The sequence below is a fragment of the Elaeis guineensis genome, chromosome 1, assembly GCF_000442705.2.
Source record: "Elaeis guineensis isolate ETL-2024a chromosome 1, EG11, whole genome shotgun sequence".
NCBI classification, from domain to species: domain Eukaryota; kingdom Viridiplantae; phylum Streptophyta; class Magnoliopsida; order Arecales; family Arecaceae; genus Elaeis; species Elaeis guineensis.
The window spans coordinates 121,819,052-121,839,501 of NC_025993.2; the positions used below are offsets into that span (position 1 = coordinate 121,819,052).

Genomic DNA, 20,450 nt, shown 5'->3' on the forward strand with positions numbered 1-20,450 from the left:
TTTATATATATTTAGAATTTTAAATTAAAATTTGTTTGAGCTTGAAAAGAATTTGGAATTTATCGGATGTCTACTATTCGAATCTGATTTTATAGGATACGTAGATTTCAACTCTAAACAATAAGCTATGATTCACATTTATTTTCAAATTGGTTGACAATATACTTATATTGTTTAAAATGTTATATATGGATACCCAACACCAAAACCCAGCCACCGTCTAAGCTTCCTTACTCGGCCTCTCCAAGGCTCCGAGCCGCCCACCCGGTCGAGGCTCTTGAGGACGTAAAAAATAGAGGAAAAAGCGGGGGAAAAATACGAAAAAAATCAACGGAAACGAAGGAAAGACGGAAAAAAAATTAAAAGGTAAGACCTTTTCCCACATAGGTTGATCATCTTCTTTCTTTTCGCTTCTTTTTCATTTCATTTCATTCCTTTTTTCGGAGATGTGTGGAAAAGGAGAGCACGAGATCGGAGGGGTTTCATAGGTTCCGATTGGGTTTTTTTTCTCAAGCATATGAGATTCTGTGCGAGTTGTGGCGGTGTGAGCAGGAGAGGGTGACAACGCGGAGGTTGAGGGGAGGGGCGAAGTGGGCGGGTGGGGAGGCCGTCGGCGGGGTGGAGGGAAAGGAAGAGGCGGAGGAGGGCGAGGAAGGAGATGTTCCAGGAGGGGCAGTCGAAAAGGGGGAGGAGGCGGAAGAGGGGGAGGGCAGCGGCGGGGGAGGGGGAGGAGGAGATGGCGCAGGGGAAGACGGGTCGGAGATGATGGGGTGCCAGAAAAAAAAAAAAGACAATCGGAGGATTTTTTTTTTTTTTTTCCATTTTAAGATTAGCCACTTCCCGTTGTTCTTTTATCCTCTAGCTCAATCACCCAAACAGTGGCCAGAAATGGAAACAGGATTTTTACCCATAGGATCCATTGATCCTATAAGATTTGGGCCATTCCTATCCTTTCCAAACAGGCCCTAAAATGATCAATTGATGCTCGAGGGAGTTCTGCTAAAGTGTTAGAGCTGAGAGGTGTCCTAAAATTTTCTAGCCAATTAAAGGAGTTCTGGAAAATGGTTAGGAAGATGCTTGAGGGGCATGCTAGAATTTGTCAGCTTGAACTTCAGTTAGGTCAAGTGATCTCATCACTTGATAAGGTCTCAAACTCGACTAGACTCGAGTTTTAAAAGGTATGTGCTCTCGTCTTTGATTTTATTGGAATGTCATTGCAAGGTAGCCCAATGTACACTCCTACTGTGTACTGTTCCATCTGTAGTTGACCACCAATTGGTCATCTAATGTTTTCTAGCAAGAGGTTTAATCAATTAATGACATGAGAATGTTAACAGATTTGAAAGGAGAATTCTCCATTCACATAAACCAAGTGGCGCTGATATTGCGCCCTTACCTCCCGTTCCCAGCTCCAAAGTTGAAAGAAAGAAAAATAACAACTCCCAATTTTTTTTCAAGATCCCAGCCACAATGATGGAGATGTTGGAGCAATGGAAAGCGATTCTAAAGATTCAGAAGTTTCGGAGGATGGCTTCGTATGCCGGCTTCTACTGCTTTGTCTCCCTCATTACCTACGCCTACACTAGCAATACGTATTATTGCCCTCTCTTTCTCCCCATGTTCTTTTTCTAGATCTTTCTGTGAGACGAGAACCCTCTCATCTCTTTTTTATTTTTGGTTTATGCAGGACGAGAGCTGGGATGTCGAGGGCGGACCAATTCTATGCCTCTTACCCGGCTGGCACCGAATTGCTCACTGATACTGCAAAGGTTTGATCAATTTCTTGCATATTTCTGTTCTTAATGAAATTGCTGTCAGGATTTGATTTCATCTCAATCTGTTGTTTAGATTTCAACATTTTGAGTTCCGCTAAGCATTACTGGGGTTAGGGTTATGATCATAGGATTATGTTGGGGTTCTATCCTCAAAATTGGATTTTTGCATGTTGGATTAAAATAGGGTTGTTTTTGTGTGTGGATTTGATGTTTGAGAGTTTTGATGGCAGCTTTACAAGGTAGCACTTGGTAATTGTTTTGAGGAAGAGGAATGGGGACCAATCGAGTTCTCCATCATGGCAAAGCATTTCGAGCGGCAAGGCAAATCTCCATATGTGTACCATGCGGTATGTAGGAATTCTTTCTTTAGGATTTTAAATTTTGCCTTTCCAGTTTTGCGGTATGTGTATGCATCAAAATGTCATGTTTATTCATGCTTGAATACTAACTACTACTTCAACCATGTTTGAATAGGTACATGGCAGCATCTGATTATAACAACCTTTTGGTATTTAGGATATAGTTTTATAAGCACATCTTGCAATATGAGAGATAAAATAAAAAGTTCTAGGAGCAAGACAATTAACTGGCTATACTTTATCTTTTTTTCTTTTTTTTTTTCCTTTTTTGTTTTTGATGTAAAAGATTGTTGCCTGTTGAACTTCACAAAACGAGTAAAATTGATACACCGAGAGGACAAACCACACAGAAACGATATGTCTTAGAAGTGGGAAAGGAAATTGGTCAGAGAGTATAGACAGATTTACATAAGCATCTAAGAAGGAAAGTTCTAAACTAGCAATAGCAGGAAAATCATGCAATTGTGATCCCATGGTTGGAGAATATGCTTTCTAAGTTGTAATGACAGTGGCCTTTGCAAATACATGATTAGAGAGGACATTAGGCCTTGCGGAACTAAAATATAGACCTTCATTTGACAAAATATTTCTCTTATTTTCATTATAAAAAGGAATCCAGTAAAAACTTTAACAAGAAAAGTTCTAACCTTGATCTACAAGTTTGATTTATAGGAGGTTGGTTTGTCAATCAAGATATTATTATATTTTAGGTCCCATTTCTCAATCCAATGCTTACCGCTATGAATTTGTGCTGATTTCCTAGTCAACTTTGGGCAGAAATTGTATTACTTTAACTTAGAAGAGTAGATGTACCTGGATACATGTGTCTGCATGCCACGAAGTGTTCAACACTTAGATCATCTACAACCCTAACACACGCACAGACACACACATATAAAACATATATATGTATGTACATACATATGTATTATGTACGTACGCAAATTAGTGCCATCATCTGCATTAGCATCCTTTGGTAGGACATGGAACATGCCATGCTAAGTGAAGTTGGTGTAAGCAAGGCATTTTTCTAGTGATATGAAATGTTAAGCTATGTCATATCATTTCCGAGTGCTCAAAGTATCAACACTTGCAAATTTTGAAACTCCACTTGTCTAGATAATATGGCCTGCCTTATTGGTCCAGAACAAATGATGGTCATGTATGTAATGAAAATATAACCGTGGTAGAAGATAATGTCTTATGGAATTATCATAGAGAGGCCTTGGTCTTATTGGAGAACGCACAAGTACCATTTGTTAAAGGGAGTGGTAGTTGAACCCTAACATCTTCTGCTAACCTAGATGTTGCTCATAGGATTGTAAGCAATTTCATTATTGATGATGAAAATAAACCCCTGCTTTAGTACTGTATTAATGATGAAGCCTAATATTAACAAAGGCTAAGATCATATACATGTGTTTTGTCCAAGAAAGGAAATGAAGTGTATATCACTTAAAATGTCGCTTAGAAACTTATTCTTTTTTCTAGAGAAAAACATATTTTATAGTCTTTGCTAATATGTGGTAGCAGATGTTCGATGCTATTTTTATTTTCAGAACCATGACATATATCACGAAAACATTTAGGACATGTTTGGGAGAAATCCCATGGGATCCAAGGGGATCAGTTAGGGAAGGGGGGAGCCTGGAGAAGAAAGAAAAGGCATTGGAGAGAATGGGAGAGGATTGTCGTGGGGGTCATGAGGCATGATTTTGGTGGGATTAAAAAATTACCTCATAAGGTTTTTTTTTATTCTTGCAGGAATCAGGCACATGGACCTTATCTGGCTCTCTTGGGTGCCTTATTTTTTTTTTTATCCTATATTTGGTTGGGGTCATGAGAGGGTGAATGGATGAGGTTGGAAGGATGGATGGCCTCCATTTACTATTTAGTTCAAAAAGTTACAAAAAGGATGGATGAAAAAGATAGGATTGTCCATCCATCTTGACTCACCAATTTGCATCCTCCCAAATTGGAAGGATGCAAAGAACTATGGATGAACATTGATGGATGAATTTTTGTATTGACAAAATTATCTCTTATTAATTTTTTAGCAAAACTGTAATATTTTTTCACTTTTTCATTCATATTATACATATATTATATATATTATTAGATTTTATTACTAATTATTTTAATTTTAATACATAATTTGATAATTATAATTAAGGAATTAGAATTATCTTCTATTTCTTTATTTTTATTTACTATTTGTATAACTATTTAAATCAAAATATTAATTAATTAGTTATTTATATAATTAATATATAATTAGTTAATTGATATTTAATTTATAAAATTATTTATTAAATTAAATATTTATATGATTTTTCATATAATTATAGATTATAATGATTATAAATTTATATATTGTTATTTTTTTAGTATAAATAAGTATTATAAATTGATAATAGTAATATTTTTATCAAAGGGTAGTTTAGTAAAAATGTTATATAGATATCATCTATCCTTTCATTCTTCTATACCAAACAGAGGAGGAAGTCATTTCTATTCATCTTTCCATATTTTATCAAACATATGAAAGGATGGATGGAAGATCCATCCATCCTCTCCCTTCCATCCATCCTCTCCCTCATCCATCCTTCCTCCTCCATCCATCCTTTCATCCATCCTTTGTACTAAATAGAGGGTTAGAATCTCACATTCCAACCAAATCCAATCGGAAGTTTTCAAACATGCCCATATGAATTTAATAAATATGGTTCGCCAGAAGTTTTCAATCTATTTAAGATGAAGAGGTCATTTGAAAGGAGTAGACAATTTAACTTTCAAGCATTCACTGAAATTGTAAAGGATGGAGATGATGATGGATGGATGGGAAGTTGCCAGTGACACATGAATGTACTAGCTTCCCAACAATAGGAGAAGCTTACAGAAAATGGAAGATGGACAAGTGAAGCAATGTGTTGTATATAAGAAAAATATGTTGGCAAATTCTAGACCATCACATGTTTATTTGCATGGTAGAAAAATTGATAAATCTATGGTAGTTTAAGGTGTCATAAGGATGAGTTTGTATCCCTCTGTTCTTTAATGACTTTGGCTACTTTAAGTTTAATTTATTCTTAGATCATGCATGTATATATGTTATAGAGAAGGATATGTACCTAGTTTGTATAAAGCACTTCAAAGTTCACATTGTAGAAATTATAGTTAATATAATAACCGGAAAAAAGAAAATAGTCAAAATCTTAAGTCTCTAGTTCCATATTTATTGTTATGGAAAGAGTATGGTAGGACCTAAATTGAAATGAATGGAAGTTGTCGGGAAGAATTTCAAGAACTTTGCAACAAGGTTTTAAATCTGTAAGACAAAGATGTCTCATTTTCTCCATGGAACAAAATGCCTCGCTGTTCCGTTCCGTCCTGACAACAGTCCCGGTCATGCATCTTGGTGAATATCCTCAATCCTTCTTCCCTTCTTTCCTTTCTTTCTTTTTTTTTTCTTTTTTTCCTTTTCTCTTTCTTCCTTCTTTTCTTCCCTTTCCTCTACCTTCCTTTCTTTTCTTTCCTTTTTCGTTCTTTTCTTCTCTCTTTCATTTTTTCATTTTTTTCTTCTTTCGTTTCATTTATCCTTTTCTTCATCTTTTCTTTCTTTCTTTCTTTTCTCTTTCTTTTTCTCTCCCTGCGTGGATAGGTTTCAGAGTCCCAAGCCCATTCCGGTCCCATTTTTTCACAGAAACGGGATGGGATGGCTTGGATGCCCCCCATCCCGTAGGACGTAAAATCTTGGTTTATAATATTATTGCAAGTAGCCTGTAGGAGAACTGATTGGTAACTGAGAACTTATAAAGCCAACTCTAAATGATTGAACTAACTGTCCATGGTTTTGGTTGTTGTTATCTCTAAGCTCTAAAGCTAGAAATTGAAGGTAAAACAACTAACTTGTCCTCAATGTCTTGTCCAAAGTATGCATGATTGATCTTGCATAGTCTCATTTCATATTGTTATATCTCTTGAGTATACTTACTGTTTTTTGTTTCTTCAGCTGCCTCACTTCTTCTCCTTTTGTTTATTTTATTTTATTTTAATGCATTCATCTTATACCTTTCTCCTATTAAATAATCTTATTTAGAGTGTGAGAATGATGTCCTCTGATCATTTATGCTTTTATGCAAGGTTTAGTTCCTATTTTATACCCATTCTGACAACCAACTGGTATTCATACCGAGTTGGTTTGGTACATCCGTTGGTACTAGCACTCAGTATATGGGGCATACCAGGTACCAGTTTCCCACCAAGTGTTGCAGTCCACTATCTAAAACCATGATTTTATGTCCATTTTCATGACTACTTGGAACACTTTATTTCTAGCAAGAGTTTTTGTTTGCAGGGTTTGATGCACTTTTGGAACATAGAGGTACCTTCTGGTCCTTAATACAAGGCTACCTTCATGATTTAGTCTTAAGCAGCTCAGGGTGGGTGTGTGGGTTTCAAGATGGATGAGGATTGGCAGTGCAAATGCATCATCTTAAACATATTTAGGAATAGAGCATGATTTTAAAACTCATCAATCCATGCCAATAATCAGTTGATCTGAATCACATGGATCAAGAACTTATTCATTAATGATTTTGATCAATAGAAAACATGAATTTTTGAATTTTTCCTATTTATCAGCATGTTCTCAATTTCCTTTGATCTTGTCTTTCTTTCACTCTCCAACACATTGAGTTTCAACAACGGAGCTGTAATCCTTTGGCTACAAGATGAAGTGATGGAGATATAGAGAGTAAGAAAGAAGGGTCTGTCGTGTGGAATCCAGCACCAGATTCAAATAAACAGTAACTAAATTTTCATATCAATTCTTCATTGTCTTTCTTACCACACTATATGCCTATATAAGATACAAGACAAGACAATCTTTGTATCCCATTAAGGTAATAGATTACAATTTTCTAAAGACACAAGCAATAATTACTTTTTTAAAACCTAAGAGAGACATGCATGAACCATGATTAATAAGGCCTAATAACTTTGAAAGCCAAACTCATGACCAAGAAAAGTATTTAGCTGTCTTTAGAAAACCATGATACAAGTATTTAGCTAGACTGTGAATTCTTGACTTGGTCTAAGATATAAGCTCCTGTAAGATGGCATTAATAGGTTGGTTGATCGCTCCCGAGCTTCTCCCAGATTTTTCTGGATTACGAATTATTTCTCCCCTTATCCTTTGATGATCCTAAGTTTGTACCTGTTCATGCCAATGTCTTAGATATCTACCAAGACACTATGTCAAGCAGTTAAGGATGATATGCTGCTCTTGAAGTTTGGATGCATTGGTGTACATATCAGTGTATCTGGATGCATATCCTTTTGCATGAGGATATCAAGAAATTTTTATCTGAAGAGGATCCTATGCTTATCTAACCATGAAATTTTCAAATATCATGATTTTTGTTTGGATTTTTATTATGCGTTAGCTTGAGGCTTTATAAACATTGTTTTGGTTATTTTTAAGAGTATTATGGTTCTTGGAAATTCTTTGGGAAATTCTGAAGTGGCATGTTTTTCCAGCAATATATGGCACACCTTCTTTCTCATGGACAACTTGATGGCAGTGGCTGATGGTGAGATAGGCACCAGCCTGTACCAGGATATTCAAGTGCTCCGTCTACTATGACTAAGAAATATTTTGGACCTCTAGGGCATCTGTGAAGGAAGCAAAATGCCAGTCAATTATACAGAAACAAAATCATATAATTAAGCAGCATTGAGAGATTAAAGGATGGGAACTTTTTATCGTGAATCAATTTTTATATTGCAAAGCAATATTTTGGATTATGCATTGTCAAGTTTTGCATACTTTTCAGACATTTTAATAGTATGGGTGGATGGAGATGTATGCAAGTTTTTGCTGGGCCTACTTTGAGTTTATGCATATTATCCAAAGTCTTTTGTTTACATGTTAACATTGTTTCTGAACATTGTTGCTGAACTACATTTGGAACTTTTGTCTAACTTGTATTATTGCCTAAACTATTAAAATTTTGAGCTGCTGGTATTTTGCTTCCTGTCAAAAATGGCCAGGAGGGTCTTGATTTTGTTGCATTTAACTGCGTTACTGTTTCCTTTATGCTTCAGTTGAAAGTGTTTTATCAGTCTTTCAATATTGGGGATAGTGTGTTTTATCAGTTGAAAGCTTTAAAAAGGCAACCAAACTTGTGATTTATGATCATGTTGCGTAGCTTTCTTATTAATTCAGTAATTGACACTCTACCTAATACACTGTTGGGCATCTACGTTATTATGCTCATCGTTGGCTCAGATTTGCAGTTTGCTTAAATGATTCTTGGAGACTTCTAGACTTACAGAGAGATGATCTGGAGAGAATTTTCTTTCAGTTTTTATTTATAGCATATATAAAACAGGAAACAAAATTATTTTCAATGAGCCTTCATCTTTGGAATTTGTAGAGGGTAAGAAGGTACACAAGCTGGCAGAAAAGAACTGCTTATAATTATTGCTGCTTTTTCTTGTCTTTTTGTATCTATAATAGAGTGGATTAAGTTAGAGGCTAAATATATATCTTCCAAAAAATATGAGTTAAGCAGCCCAAAAGAAAGAACATCAGGGGAGGAGCAAACGTGTACATGGATGGCTAGCCTTTTGAGTTGCTTTCTGCTCCACTTATTCTTCTTGTCAAGGGTAATTAGAGAAATGTCAAAGGGAGTAATAACACATAAGAAATCAAAAAACAAAGGAAAAAAAAAATAAACTAAAAAAAACTGGAGGAAAAATCTCCGTGGCATCACTGTTCTTTTTGTGCTTTTGTTTTCCTACAAATTAGTGGAATCTTATATGGAAATTGGTGTTGAAGAATACATTTGCATAAAAATTCCATTATTTCTTGGTTTTATTATTGCTCTTTTTTCTTTTGAAAGCAAGAAATTGTCACTATGAAAAGTATCAAAGATTTTCCAACAGTTAAAAAAAAAAAGTTCCATCACACATGTTGTTTTGTTTAGTTTATTTTTCTTATTAAAATTTTGAAAAACAAAACAGGAAACAAAAGCAATACGAAACAGGCCTCCGTTGTTAGAAAGCCCTCTATTTACTTTTTCTCGAAGGATTAAATATAGTATAACAAGATGTTTCAGCATCTCGGGCCATGAAAAAGCTTCCGTTCTTCTTATATATAAGAAGGTATTTTGAGAGTGAAAAAATTTAACATAAAATGTTTTAATGTGAAAAATAAATAAATGATTCCTAAAGCCCAAACTTCTGATTGTGAATTGTGATAGGCTTCAAAAAAGTTTATCCCCAATCTGCCTGTCGGAGGCGATACAGGCTTGGCGTTCACCTGTTCCATACCATTTCTCAGATCTTCATATGTCGCATCAGATACTCTGGCTCATTATAAGAGCCTCTAGATGGAGACAATTCATGTTTGTCAGATAACCGGTTATAGAAACAGATGAGCTCAAGAGGAAATCAGATAAAAGCTTGACAATTTATCAATAATGCATGTTGATATCAAGCATCAAGGTCACTAACCACCACTAAAAAAAAAAAAAAGAGGCAACAAGGTCACTGAAGATGTAGGCAAGGCTTGTCACAGAGGCTTTCAGAAAGAGAACACTGCATCACCTCAAAATAACATCTGACAAATTTTGATGCTCAAATCTTCCAGATCATTATGTAATTCTAAATAGCTTAACAACAGTCTTCTAACTTATAGCATATAACGTACAAAATGGACTGGCTGGAAAGGATACGAAGAAAATTGTCACGCTCCCGACTCGAGATTGTGAGTCGAAGGTCATGACAACCGTCGCATACTCATAGAAAATTTTTCTTATAAGCATGCAAGGCATTTCATCATGACATCATACACATAAAGTTAAATAAATTTCAATCTTAATGATCAAACCTTAGTTCAAATAACAAATCAAACTCAGTGTCAAAAAAGAAGATAATTATCTGACAAAGTTAACACTTAAAATAAAAATTTTACATCAATTCTGAGAAAAAAAATCCTAAATTAAATAAGCCAACTCCATCTCTAATCGCTCTCCCAACCGAATTCCATATCATGTTAATTTTTTGGATTTGTAAAGAAAATGTAAACTCATCATGAGCTAAATAGCCCAGTAAGCAGTGTATACCTTTAACTGAATAAATCAGACAATAATACTGTACATATCAGTTTACTGATAATAACAAAAATCAATATGTAAATTCATGAATTTATAATTTAATTCATCACACTATCAATCGTATATAAACTTTCAATTCATCATAATTTCAAATTATGCTTATCATCTTGAATTCATCAAATTTCTTAAGTTCTTCTTATCAACCATGAACTATGACCACATTTTTCCTGTAGTAGGGTCATAATACTGCGTATCTTCTTGCGGTAGGCTGCGAATCATCTGGCAGCAAAGTCCTTCGGAACCGCTGGTCTCGCTGGCAATTTATCGCTGGTCACTCTGGCGACATGTCGCTGGTCTCACTGACGACATAAATCCTCAGGACAAATCATTTGCCAACATATATGCCCCCATTGACGGGATCCTTTACATAGTCAGATTGTCAACTCATATCATCTTTTAATTCATATATTATTTCAATAATAATATAAATAAGTGATATTCGAGTAAATCAATCATATCATTTTTTATGATCGTACATCATCATAAAAATTTTTAACAAATATCTTCAATCATAAATAATTTTTCAACAATTATTTTCAATCACAATTAATTTCAACAAATATTTTCAATCACAAGCATGCCATGAATTTATATAATTCAAATTTATAATTTACCAGATAAATTTAATAAAAGTAAAATACTACTTACCTCAAAAGAAAAATTCAAATTAGGGATCCTAGAAATCTTAAAAATCCTTCTCCAGATCTGGTACGTCAAATATCATTTTTTTTATCAAAATTTCATCAAATAAAATAATAAAAATTCTTAAAATCCAATGTCCTCACACGAATCGACTAGATGACAGCGTCCAGAATTTTATTATTATTATTATTATTATTATTATTAATTATTATTATTATTATTAATTATTATTATTTATTATTTTTATTATTTTTTAATCCATAAATCCTAAAAAAATTCAAGAGAGAGAGCAGAGAGAGAAAATAGGGAGAGAATCTAGAGAGAGAAAATGGAGAGAGAAGATAGAGAGAGGAGAGAGGAAAGAGAGAGAAAGGAGAGAGAGGAGAGAGAGAAAATTTCTCTCTTTTCTTCTTTTTTTTTATTTTTTTTTCTATTTTTTTCTTTTATTTTTCTTATTTTTTTTCTTTTCCTTCTTCTTTCTTTTTCTTTACCTTCTTCCCGCAGCCTTCTTGGATCGAAACAGGGGAAGACCGTGAGGTCCCCCCCGGTGGCTCGGGCTCCGATGGAGTGGCGGCTTGGTCGGAAGTCTGGCAACGACGGCCGACCATGCGAAGCTGGTCGGCGACGGGGTTCGGCCGGCAAGCTTTTCTTCCTCTTTTTTTTTTCTTTTTTTTTGAAAAATAGAGGATCCATCCCCTTCTTCATGATTTTCGATCATGGGTCGGTCGCCGGCAGCCAAACACTCAAGAGAAGAGAGGGAGATGGATGGGGGTCCGATCTCGGGGATGAGACGTCGAAATCAAAGGCGCCGATGGCCAGAAAAGAGAGAAACGTGGTCGATCGAACAGGGGTTTCACGCTTCATGGGTTTTCTGGTGATCCCGATGGTCGGCGAGGGGTCTAAAATCATGGAGAGAAAGAAAAGAGGGAGAGGAAGGAAGATTGAACCCTTACCTGAACTCCGGTGGTCTCTTCGACCTTCGATTTTTGACGAACACAAGAAAAGAGTGCCGCGACTTCCAAGGGAAAAAGAGAGGAATTGGAGCTCCACGACCACCGGTGGAGGCTCGAGAGGGAGAGAGGAGGCTTATTTATAGAGGATCCTAAAGTTTCAAGAGTCCTAGAATCCTTCTCTGATTGGGATTCATCGGAAAAGAAGACTCCCTTCGGGAGTCTTCTTCTGTTCCCAATTTTTTTTTTCAATTGGGCTTGGGTTTAGTGGGCTTTAGGCTTGGGTTATAACATTCTTCATCCTAAAAAAAAATTTTGTCCTCAAAATTTTTCATATCTGTGGTCTCGAAGAGCTGGAGATATTTTTGCTTCATTTCTTCCTCTAGTTCCCAAGTAGCTTCTCTTTCCGAATGTCGACTCCACTGTACCTTGATGTAAGGAATATTGCGATACCTCAGCACTTGTTCTTTACGGTCCATGATCCGTACCGGATATTCTTCATACGATAGATCTTTTCTAGCTTGTAAGGGTTCAAGTTCCACGATGTGACTTGGATCTGGTAAATATTTCTTTAACATAGAAACATGAAAAACATTATGTACTCCTGCAAGTGAAGGTGGTAAGGCAAGTCTATACGCCACCTCACCAATTCTTTCCAAAATCTCAAACGGACCCACATATCTAGGATTTAATTTATCACGAATGTCAAATCTTAAGATTCTTTTTGAAGGAGATACTTTGAGAAATACATGGTCACCAATTTAAAATTTTAATTTCCATCTCCTATTATCTGCATAACTTTTCTGTCTGCTTTGTGCTATCCGAAGTCATTCTTTAATTAATTAAATCTTTTCGACTGCTTGTTGAATAAGTTCGGGATGCAATATTCTTCGCTCACCAACATCATCCCAGTGAATCGGTGATCGACATCTTCTACCATATAATGCTTCATAAGGTGCCATACCAATGCTAACTTGATAACTGTTATTATAAGCGAACTCAATCAAAGGTAGATGCTCGTCCCAAGAACTTTTTATATCTAAAATAAAAGTTCTCAACATATCTTCTAAGATCTGAATAGTTCTCTCTGACTGACCATCAGTCTGTGGATGAAAGGCTGTACTAAAATTCAATTTTGTTCCTAATGCCTTATGTAAGCTCTTCCAAAACTGTGATACAAATTTGGTATCTCGATCTGATACAATGATCACTGAAATTCCATGTAGCCTTACAATTTCTTTCATATATAATTTTACTAGTCTTTCCAAAATGAAACCAACTTTAATTGGTAGAAAGTGTGCAGACTTTGTCAATTGATCCACAATTACCCAGGCTGCATCATTTTTACTTGGAGTCTTAGGTAGTCCAGTTACAAAATCCATAGTGATATGTTCCCACTTCCATACTGGAATATCGAGAGGTTGAAATAATCCTGCAAGTCTCTGATGTTCAGCTTTAACTTGTTGACATACCAAACATTGAGCCACAAATTGAGCGATCTCTCTTTTCATATTATTCCATCAGTACATTTTCTTTAAGTCTCTATACATCTCAGTACCTCCCAGATAAACTGTATAACCGGTCTGATGTGCTTCCTGAAGTATTTCTTATTTGAGAACCGAATCATTGGGTATGCAAATTTTATTTTCGAACCTTAACGAACCATCATCATGTATCCTGAATTCAGATTGAACATCAGCTTCCACTGAATCTTTTATTTTCATTAATTGTGGATCACCATTGGACGACTATAATTCTTTCAATAAGTGTTGGCTGAACCCTCACGTTGGCTAATCGTATTGTTGAGTCATATACTCGAATGTCTAATTATAATTTTCTTATATCCTCCAATAATTGACTTTGATGTGTGATTAAAATAGCTAAAATTTCCACGGATTTTCTACTAAGAGCGTCAACAACAACATTAGCTTTTTCGGGATAATAATGAATTGTTAAATCATAATCTTTCAATAGTTCTAACCACCTTCTCTGTCTCATATTTAATTTTTTCTGCGTAAAAATATACTTCAAACTCTTATGATCAGTAAACACTTCACACTACGCACTGTATAAATGATGTCTTCAAATTTTTAGGTCAAAAATCACTGCAGCTAACTCCAAATCATGTGTCGGATAATTCTGTTCATATGGTTTCAATTATCTTGAGGCGTAAGCCACTACCTTACCATGTTGCATCAATACATAGCCAAGTCTCTTTTCAGATGCATCACTATATATTGTGAAACCTTCATCTCCTGTTGGTATAGTAAGAATAGGGGCTGAAACTAATCGTTGTTTTAACTCTTGAAAACTCTGTTCACAATCTTTGGTCCACTCAAATTTAACCCTTCTCTGAGTAAGACGAGTCAAAGGTGTAGCTATGCGGAAGAATCCTTCTACAAATCGTCTGTAATAACCTGCCATTCTCAGAAAGCTCCGAATCTCAGAAATATTTGTAGGTCTGTTCCACTGCATCACAGCTTCCACTTTTGTTGGATCCACAGAAATTTTATCTTTAGATATGATATGTCCTAAGAAGACTATTTTGTCCAACCAAAATTCACACTTCTTTAATTTGGCATAAATCTTTTCTTTCCTCAATATTTGTAGTACACACCGTAAATATTCTTCATGCTGTAATTTGCTTCTTGAATATATTAAGATATCATCAATAAATACGACAACAAACTTATCAAGATAGGATTTGAATATTCTATTCATTAAATCCATGAAGGCCACTGGAGCATTAGTTAACCCAAATGACATCACTAGAAATTCATAATGTCCATAACGAGTTCTAAATACAGTTTTTGGTATGTCCTCTGCTTTGATTTTTAACTGATGATATCCTAAACGAAGATCAATTTTTGAAAAAAATTTGTGCACCTTGCAGCTGACAGCTGATCAAACAAATCATCGATTCGAGGTAAGGGATACTTATTTCTGATAGTATTCTTATTCAACTCTCTATAGTCAATACAAAGCCTCATACTACCATCTTTCTTTTTTACAAACAAAACTGGAGCTCCCCAAAGAGACACACTAGATTTTATAACATCTTTATCCAATAAATCCTGTAATTGATCTTTTAACTCCTTCAACTCCATGGGGGCCATTCGATAAGGAGCTTTAGAAATCAGACTGGTATTGGGTGCCAACTCAATAGTAAATTCAATTTCTCTGTCCAGTGGTAGTCCGAATAAATCATCAATGAAAATATCTGAAAATTTATTTACGATAGAAATATCCTATAACCTTAATTCATCATGTTCTGTATTCTTTATTGATACTAGATAATCTCTACATCCCTTTCTTAGCATTTGTCTAGTTTGCATAATTGAAATAATACGTGGAGGGATGGTTCCTGTACTTCTATCAAAACTGAATGTTAATTCTTCCGGTATTTAAAGGTTCACTCTCTTTCCATGACAATCCACAGAGGCATGATAAGTAGCAAGCCAATCCATTCCTAGAATGACATCAAAATCATGCATATCTAGGACCACCAAATCTGTCGGTAATTCTCTTTTTCCTATTCTGATACTACATGACTTGCACATACTTTCGGTACTCAAAATACCACCTACTGGTGTCTCAACATATAATTTAGTTTTTATAGGTTCACATACTATATCATGTTGTTTAATAAAAGTAATGGATATAAAGGAGTGCGTAGCATCAGAATCAAACAAAACTGAAGCATAAAAATCAGATACAGGAATGATACCTGTCACCACAGTATTAGAGACCTGAGCATCCTGTTGTGTGAGTGCATAGATCATTCCTTGAGTTTTCAGCCTTTGACCTACATCCTTTGTTTGTGTGGATCTATTCTCATTCCTCTGGGGGCAATCTACAATTTTGTGTCCCTTCTGTCCACAGCTAAAATAAGAACCAGTATTCCATGGGCAATTTGAAGATTCATACTCTCTTCGGCCACATCTCGAATATCTAGCCGTCTCATTCTCATGATTCTTATCATTTGCTGGCTTCTTCACTGGACCCTTATTATTCTAATTTCGTCCTTGAGTTCCACCAAACCTATTTCTCTTCTTCTGATTCCGTTCACTTTCTGCATGTGCTTCATTAACTTCCCTCTCAATTATTAGAGCTTTATTCACAACTGAGGCATAAGTAGTTAACTTATAGGGTATAATTTATTTTCTAATTTTCGTCTTCAATTCCATTTCAAATTTATGTACTCTGTCTTGCTCAATCTCAACTAATCTTGGAACAAACTTGGCTAACTCCATAAATTTAGCTTCATACTCTGCAATAGATCTGTTCCTCTGTTTCAGATGAATGAACTCCTACTCTTTCTACATTCTGACACTTCAAGGAAAGTACTTGTCAAAGAATTCATCTCGAAATCTCTCCCAAGTGAGTGGTATCCCATCGTGTTCATATTTTTGTTCAAGTATACACCACCAATTGTATGCCTCACCTTGTAACAGATATGCTGTGTAGCGGATCTTCTCATCATCATGGCATTCTTGCACGGCAAATGCCTTTTCCATCTCTATAATCCAGTTGTCAGCTTCTAGTGGCTCGATGGTCTCTTTGAAGACTGGAGGAGCTAGCTTTTTAAACTCGATGATGTTGTTTTGCTGCATCGGATGTTCTCCATGGTCGGTGTCAGTAGAGGATGCTGATATGACTATGCATGTTGTTGTTGAAGTAACTGTTGCTGTGTTTGAACTACTCCGATCAGAGTTTGCATTAGTTGAGTCATGTTCAGCTCTTCTTGTACTGTCGGAGTATTTTCAATCGGGTCAATGATTCCCTCTTGCTGAGATGTGCCGCTATTCAAATGGGAATGTTATCACCAAGTGGATTTGATGTCCCTCCTACCGCTCTTTGAGTATTCTTCATTCGTCGTGGAGGCATATTGACCTATGACAGATTTGAGATGATAATTTATCCTTAATAAAGTTATAAACTTACTTAAGATAGGTCAGATCATAATCATCATAACTAACTTTTTAAATTTTCTAATATTTATCCATCACTCGCTCATTCTATTCTACATGTCTTTATCTATCTACTTATGCTCTGATACCATAAAAATTGTCACACCCCCGATCCGAGATTGTGAGTCGAAGGTCATGGCAACCGCCATATACTCATAGAAAACTTTTCTTATAAGCATGCAAGGTATTTCATCATGACATCATACACATAAAGTTAAATAAATTTCAATCTTAATGATCAAACCTTAGTTCAAATAACAAATCAAACTCAGTGTCAAAAAGGAAGATAATTGTCTGACAAAGTCAATACTTAAAATGAAAATCTTGCATCAATTCTGAGAAAAAAAATCTTAAATTAAATAAGCCAACTCCATCTCTAATCGCTCTCCCAACCGAATTTCATATCACGCTAATTTTCTGGATCTGTAGAGAAAATATAAACTCATCATGAGCTAAATAGCCCAATAAGCAGTGTATACCTTTAACTGAATAAATCAGGCAATAATACTGTACATATCAATTTACTGATAATAATAAAAATCAATATGTAAATTCATGAATTCATAATTTAATTCATCACACTATCAATCATATATAAACTTTCAATTCATCATAATTTCAAATTATGCTTATCATTTTGAATTCATCAAATTTCTTAAGTTCTTCTTATCAACTATGAACTATAACTATTTTTTTCTGTGGCAGGGTCATAATACTGCGTATCTTCTTGCGGTAGACTGTAAATCATCTGGCAGCAAAGTTCTTCGGAACCGCTGGTCTCGCTGGCGGTTTGTCGCTGGTCTCACTGGTGACATAAATCCTCAGGATAAATCATTTGCCAACGTATATGCCCCTATTGATGGGGTTCTTTACATAATCAGGTTGTCAACTCATATCATCTTTCAATTCATATATTATTTTAATAATAATATAAATAAGTGATATTTGAGTAAATCAATCATATCATTCTTTATGGTTGTACATCATCATAAAAATTTTCAACAAATATCTTCAATCATAAATAATTTTTCAACAATTAATTTCAATCACAATTAATTTCAACAAATATTTTCAATCACAAGCATGCCATGAATTTATATAATTCAAATTTATAATTTACCAGATAAATTCAAGAAAAGCAAAATACTACTTACCTCAAAAGAAAAATCTAAATTAGAGATCCTAAAAATCTTGAAAATCTTTCTCCGGACCTAGTACGTCAAATATCATATTTTTTTTTGATCAAAATTTCATCAAATAAAATAATAAAAATTTTTAAAATCCAATATCTTCACACGGATCGACTAGATGACAGCATCCAAGATTATTATTATTATTATTATTATTTATTATTATTATTATTTATTATTTTTATTATTTTTTTAATCCATAAATCCTAAAAAAATCCAAGAGAGAGAGCAGAGAGAGAAAATAAGGAGAGAATCTAGAGAGAGAAAATGGAGAGAGAAGGTAGAGAGAGGAAAAAGGAAAGAGAGAGAAAGGAGAGAGAGAAAATTTTTCTCTTTTTTTTTCTATTTTTTTTCTTTTCTTTTTCTTTTCTTTCTTCTTTCTTTTTCTTTTCCTTCTTCTCGCGGCCTTCTTGGGCCGAAACAGGGGAAGATCGTGAGGTCCCCCCTAGGAGCTCGGGCTCCGATGGGGTAGCGGCTTGGTCGGAGATCTGGCAACGACGGTCGACCATGCAAAGCCGGTCGGCGATGGGGTTCGGCCGGCAAGCTTTCCTTCTTTTTTTTTCTTTTTTTTTGAAAAACAGAGGATCCGTCCCCTTCTTCATAATTTTCGGCCATGGGTTGGTCGTCGATAGCCAAACACTCAAGGGAAGAGAGGGAGATGGATGGGGGTCCGATCTCGGGGATGAGACGTCGAAATCGACGGCGTCGGTGGCCAGAAAAGAGAGAAACATGGCCGGTCGAACAGCGGTTTCACGCTTCATGGGTTTTCTGTTGATCCCGATGGTCGGCGAGGGGTCTAAAATCATGGGGAGAAAGAAAAGAAGGAGAGGAAGGAAGATTGAACCCTTCCCTGAACTCCGGTGGCCTCTTCGACCTTCGATTTCCGACGAACACAAAAAAAAGGTGCCGTGACTTCTAAGGGAAAAAGAGAGGAATTGGAGCTCCACGACTGCCTGTGGAGGCTCGAGAGGGAAAGGGGAGGCTTATTTATAGAGGGTCCTAGAGTTTCAAGAGTCCTAGAACCCTTCTCTGATCGGGATTCATCGGAGAAGAAGACTCCATTCGGGAGTCTTCTTCCGTTCCCAGTTTTTTTTTTTTTTTTTTTTTTTTCAATTGGGCTTGGATTTAGTGGGCTTTAAGCTTGGGTGATAACAAAAATAATAGAAATAATAGAAATAACTTTTAAAAATAAAAAATAAAAATAATAGCTCCAAACATGTTTTGGATCTTGGTTGTTGTATTGTTGTTTTTAAAGATAAAAATAAGGGATTGATTTTATGGTATTTTTCAAATTTGCATCAAAATATCAAGCAATAAAATGTTAGCCATCAGTTTATTAAATGCAGGCCCTACATGAAGATGCAGAAACTAGATATGTTGGAAAATTTACAGAGATGTGTAAATAATGGCTGAATATGGAATAAAACAACAGCCATATGTTTTGAGAAAATAATATATGTTATTTAGAGAATAGTGAAGGCAAAAATAACAATGTTAATTTTTCTGATACTTCCTTCTATTTCCCATTATCATACCATTGTAATAGTTGTTATAACAATTATTATTTTAATTTTAAAAATTAAAATAGTATGTTTTCTTGCAAACAACATGCCCTATAACAATTATAACAATCAATAACAGTACCAATAGGAGTCCATTATAGTATAATTAAAACTATCATTAAAACCGTTGTCTTAGATCAGCAGTTGGTTAGGTTCAATGTATTATTTCAGGTTCTCTTAAAGTTACAAATTGAGATGAAATGAGGGATAGACCAAAGTATCATCTTGACATATAAGATTAGGTCGTCATTAAAAGAAAAGAAGAAAAGAACGAAGAGAGAATAGATTAATCAAAAAAATATAGGCCTCACATTAGATCCTTTTCTAAATAATTTTAATTAGTTTAACATAAATTTTTTTTTAAATATTTTTATATTAAATAAATATTATTTTATATTTTATATCTGGTAAATATACTTTAGCATCTTGTATAGGCACTATGAAAGTGTTGAATGAAGTCCAATAAATCCTGTAAGGTACAATTGATGAAGGTCTCCGCTTCTATTGTATATACCAACCAATCTATGTGATTAAGAGTTTAGCTAATGATGCCAACTAAACTACTCGTATGTGATAAATTATACTTATATTACTCACCAATCGTGCCAATTGAACTATATTATATTATTCTTCATTAATGCCACCCAACTAGATAATGTTAGCCACCACTTAATGTTCGAAAAGTGTGAATCAAAGTTTTTTAAGAAGTTATGAAAGATATATCATAATATCGGCATAAATCTAAAGATTTTTTTTTTCAAAAGTATTTTTATTTTATTCCTTTCATTTCATTTCAAAAAAATTGATTAACCATACAAT

General features: G+C 35.0%; 1 protein-coding gene across 5 annotated transcripts; it reads left to right on the plus strand.

The window, feature by feature from the left end:
• The first annotated feature begins 202 nt into the window (after positions 1-202).
• LOC105038857 (uncharacterized) lies at positions 203-8,209 on the plus strand. Of its 5 annotated transcripts, none has more exons than XR_003799851.2 (7): positions 203-366; positions 1,459-1,592; positions 1,688-1,769; positions 2,006-2,122; positions 6,278-6,381; positions 6,492-6,518; positions 7,676-8,209. XR_003799851.2 is itself a non-coding variant. In XM_010914771.4 (7 exons), the coding sequence occupies exons 2-6, from the start codon at positions 1,471-1,473 to the stop codon at positions 6,496-6,498; spliced, it is 426 nt and encodes a 141-aa protein (XP_010913073.1). In that variant the 5' UTR covers positions 203-366; positions 1,459-1,470; the 3' UTR covers positions 6,499-6,518; positions 7,676-8,209. The 5 variants fall into 5 exon arrangements, 2 of the variants coding, with proteins under 2 accessions (XP_010913073.1, XP_010913074.1); XM_010914771.4 differs by having other exon boundaries at positions 6,284-6,381; XR_012143181.1 differs by having other exon boundaries at positions 6,284-6,518.
• Positions 8,210-20,450: the final 12,241 nt, after the last annotated feature.

Bases quoted from the DNA above. Each gene is read 5' to 3' on its own strand.
- LOC105038857 (XM_010914771.4), top strand. From the start codon at position 1,471: ATGATGGAGATGTTGGAGCAATGGAAAGCGATTCTAAAGATTCAGAAG. The intron at 1,593-1,687 runs GTATTATTGCCC...TGGTTTATGCAG, and splicing joins TACGCCTACACTAGCAATAC to GACGAGAGCTGGGATGTCGA. The intron at 1,770-2,005 runs GTTTGATCAATT...TTTTGATGGCAG, and splicing joins TGCTCACTGATACTGCAAAG to CTTTACAAGGTAGCACTTGG.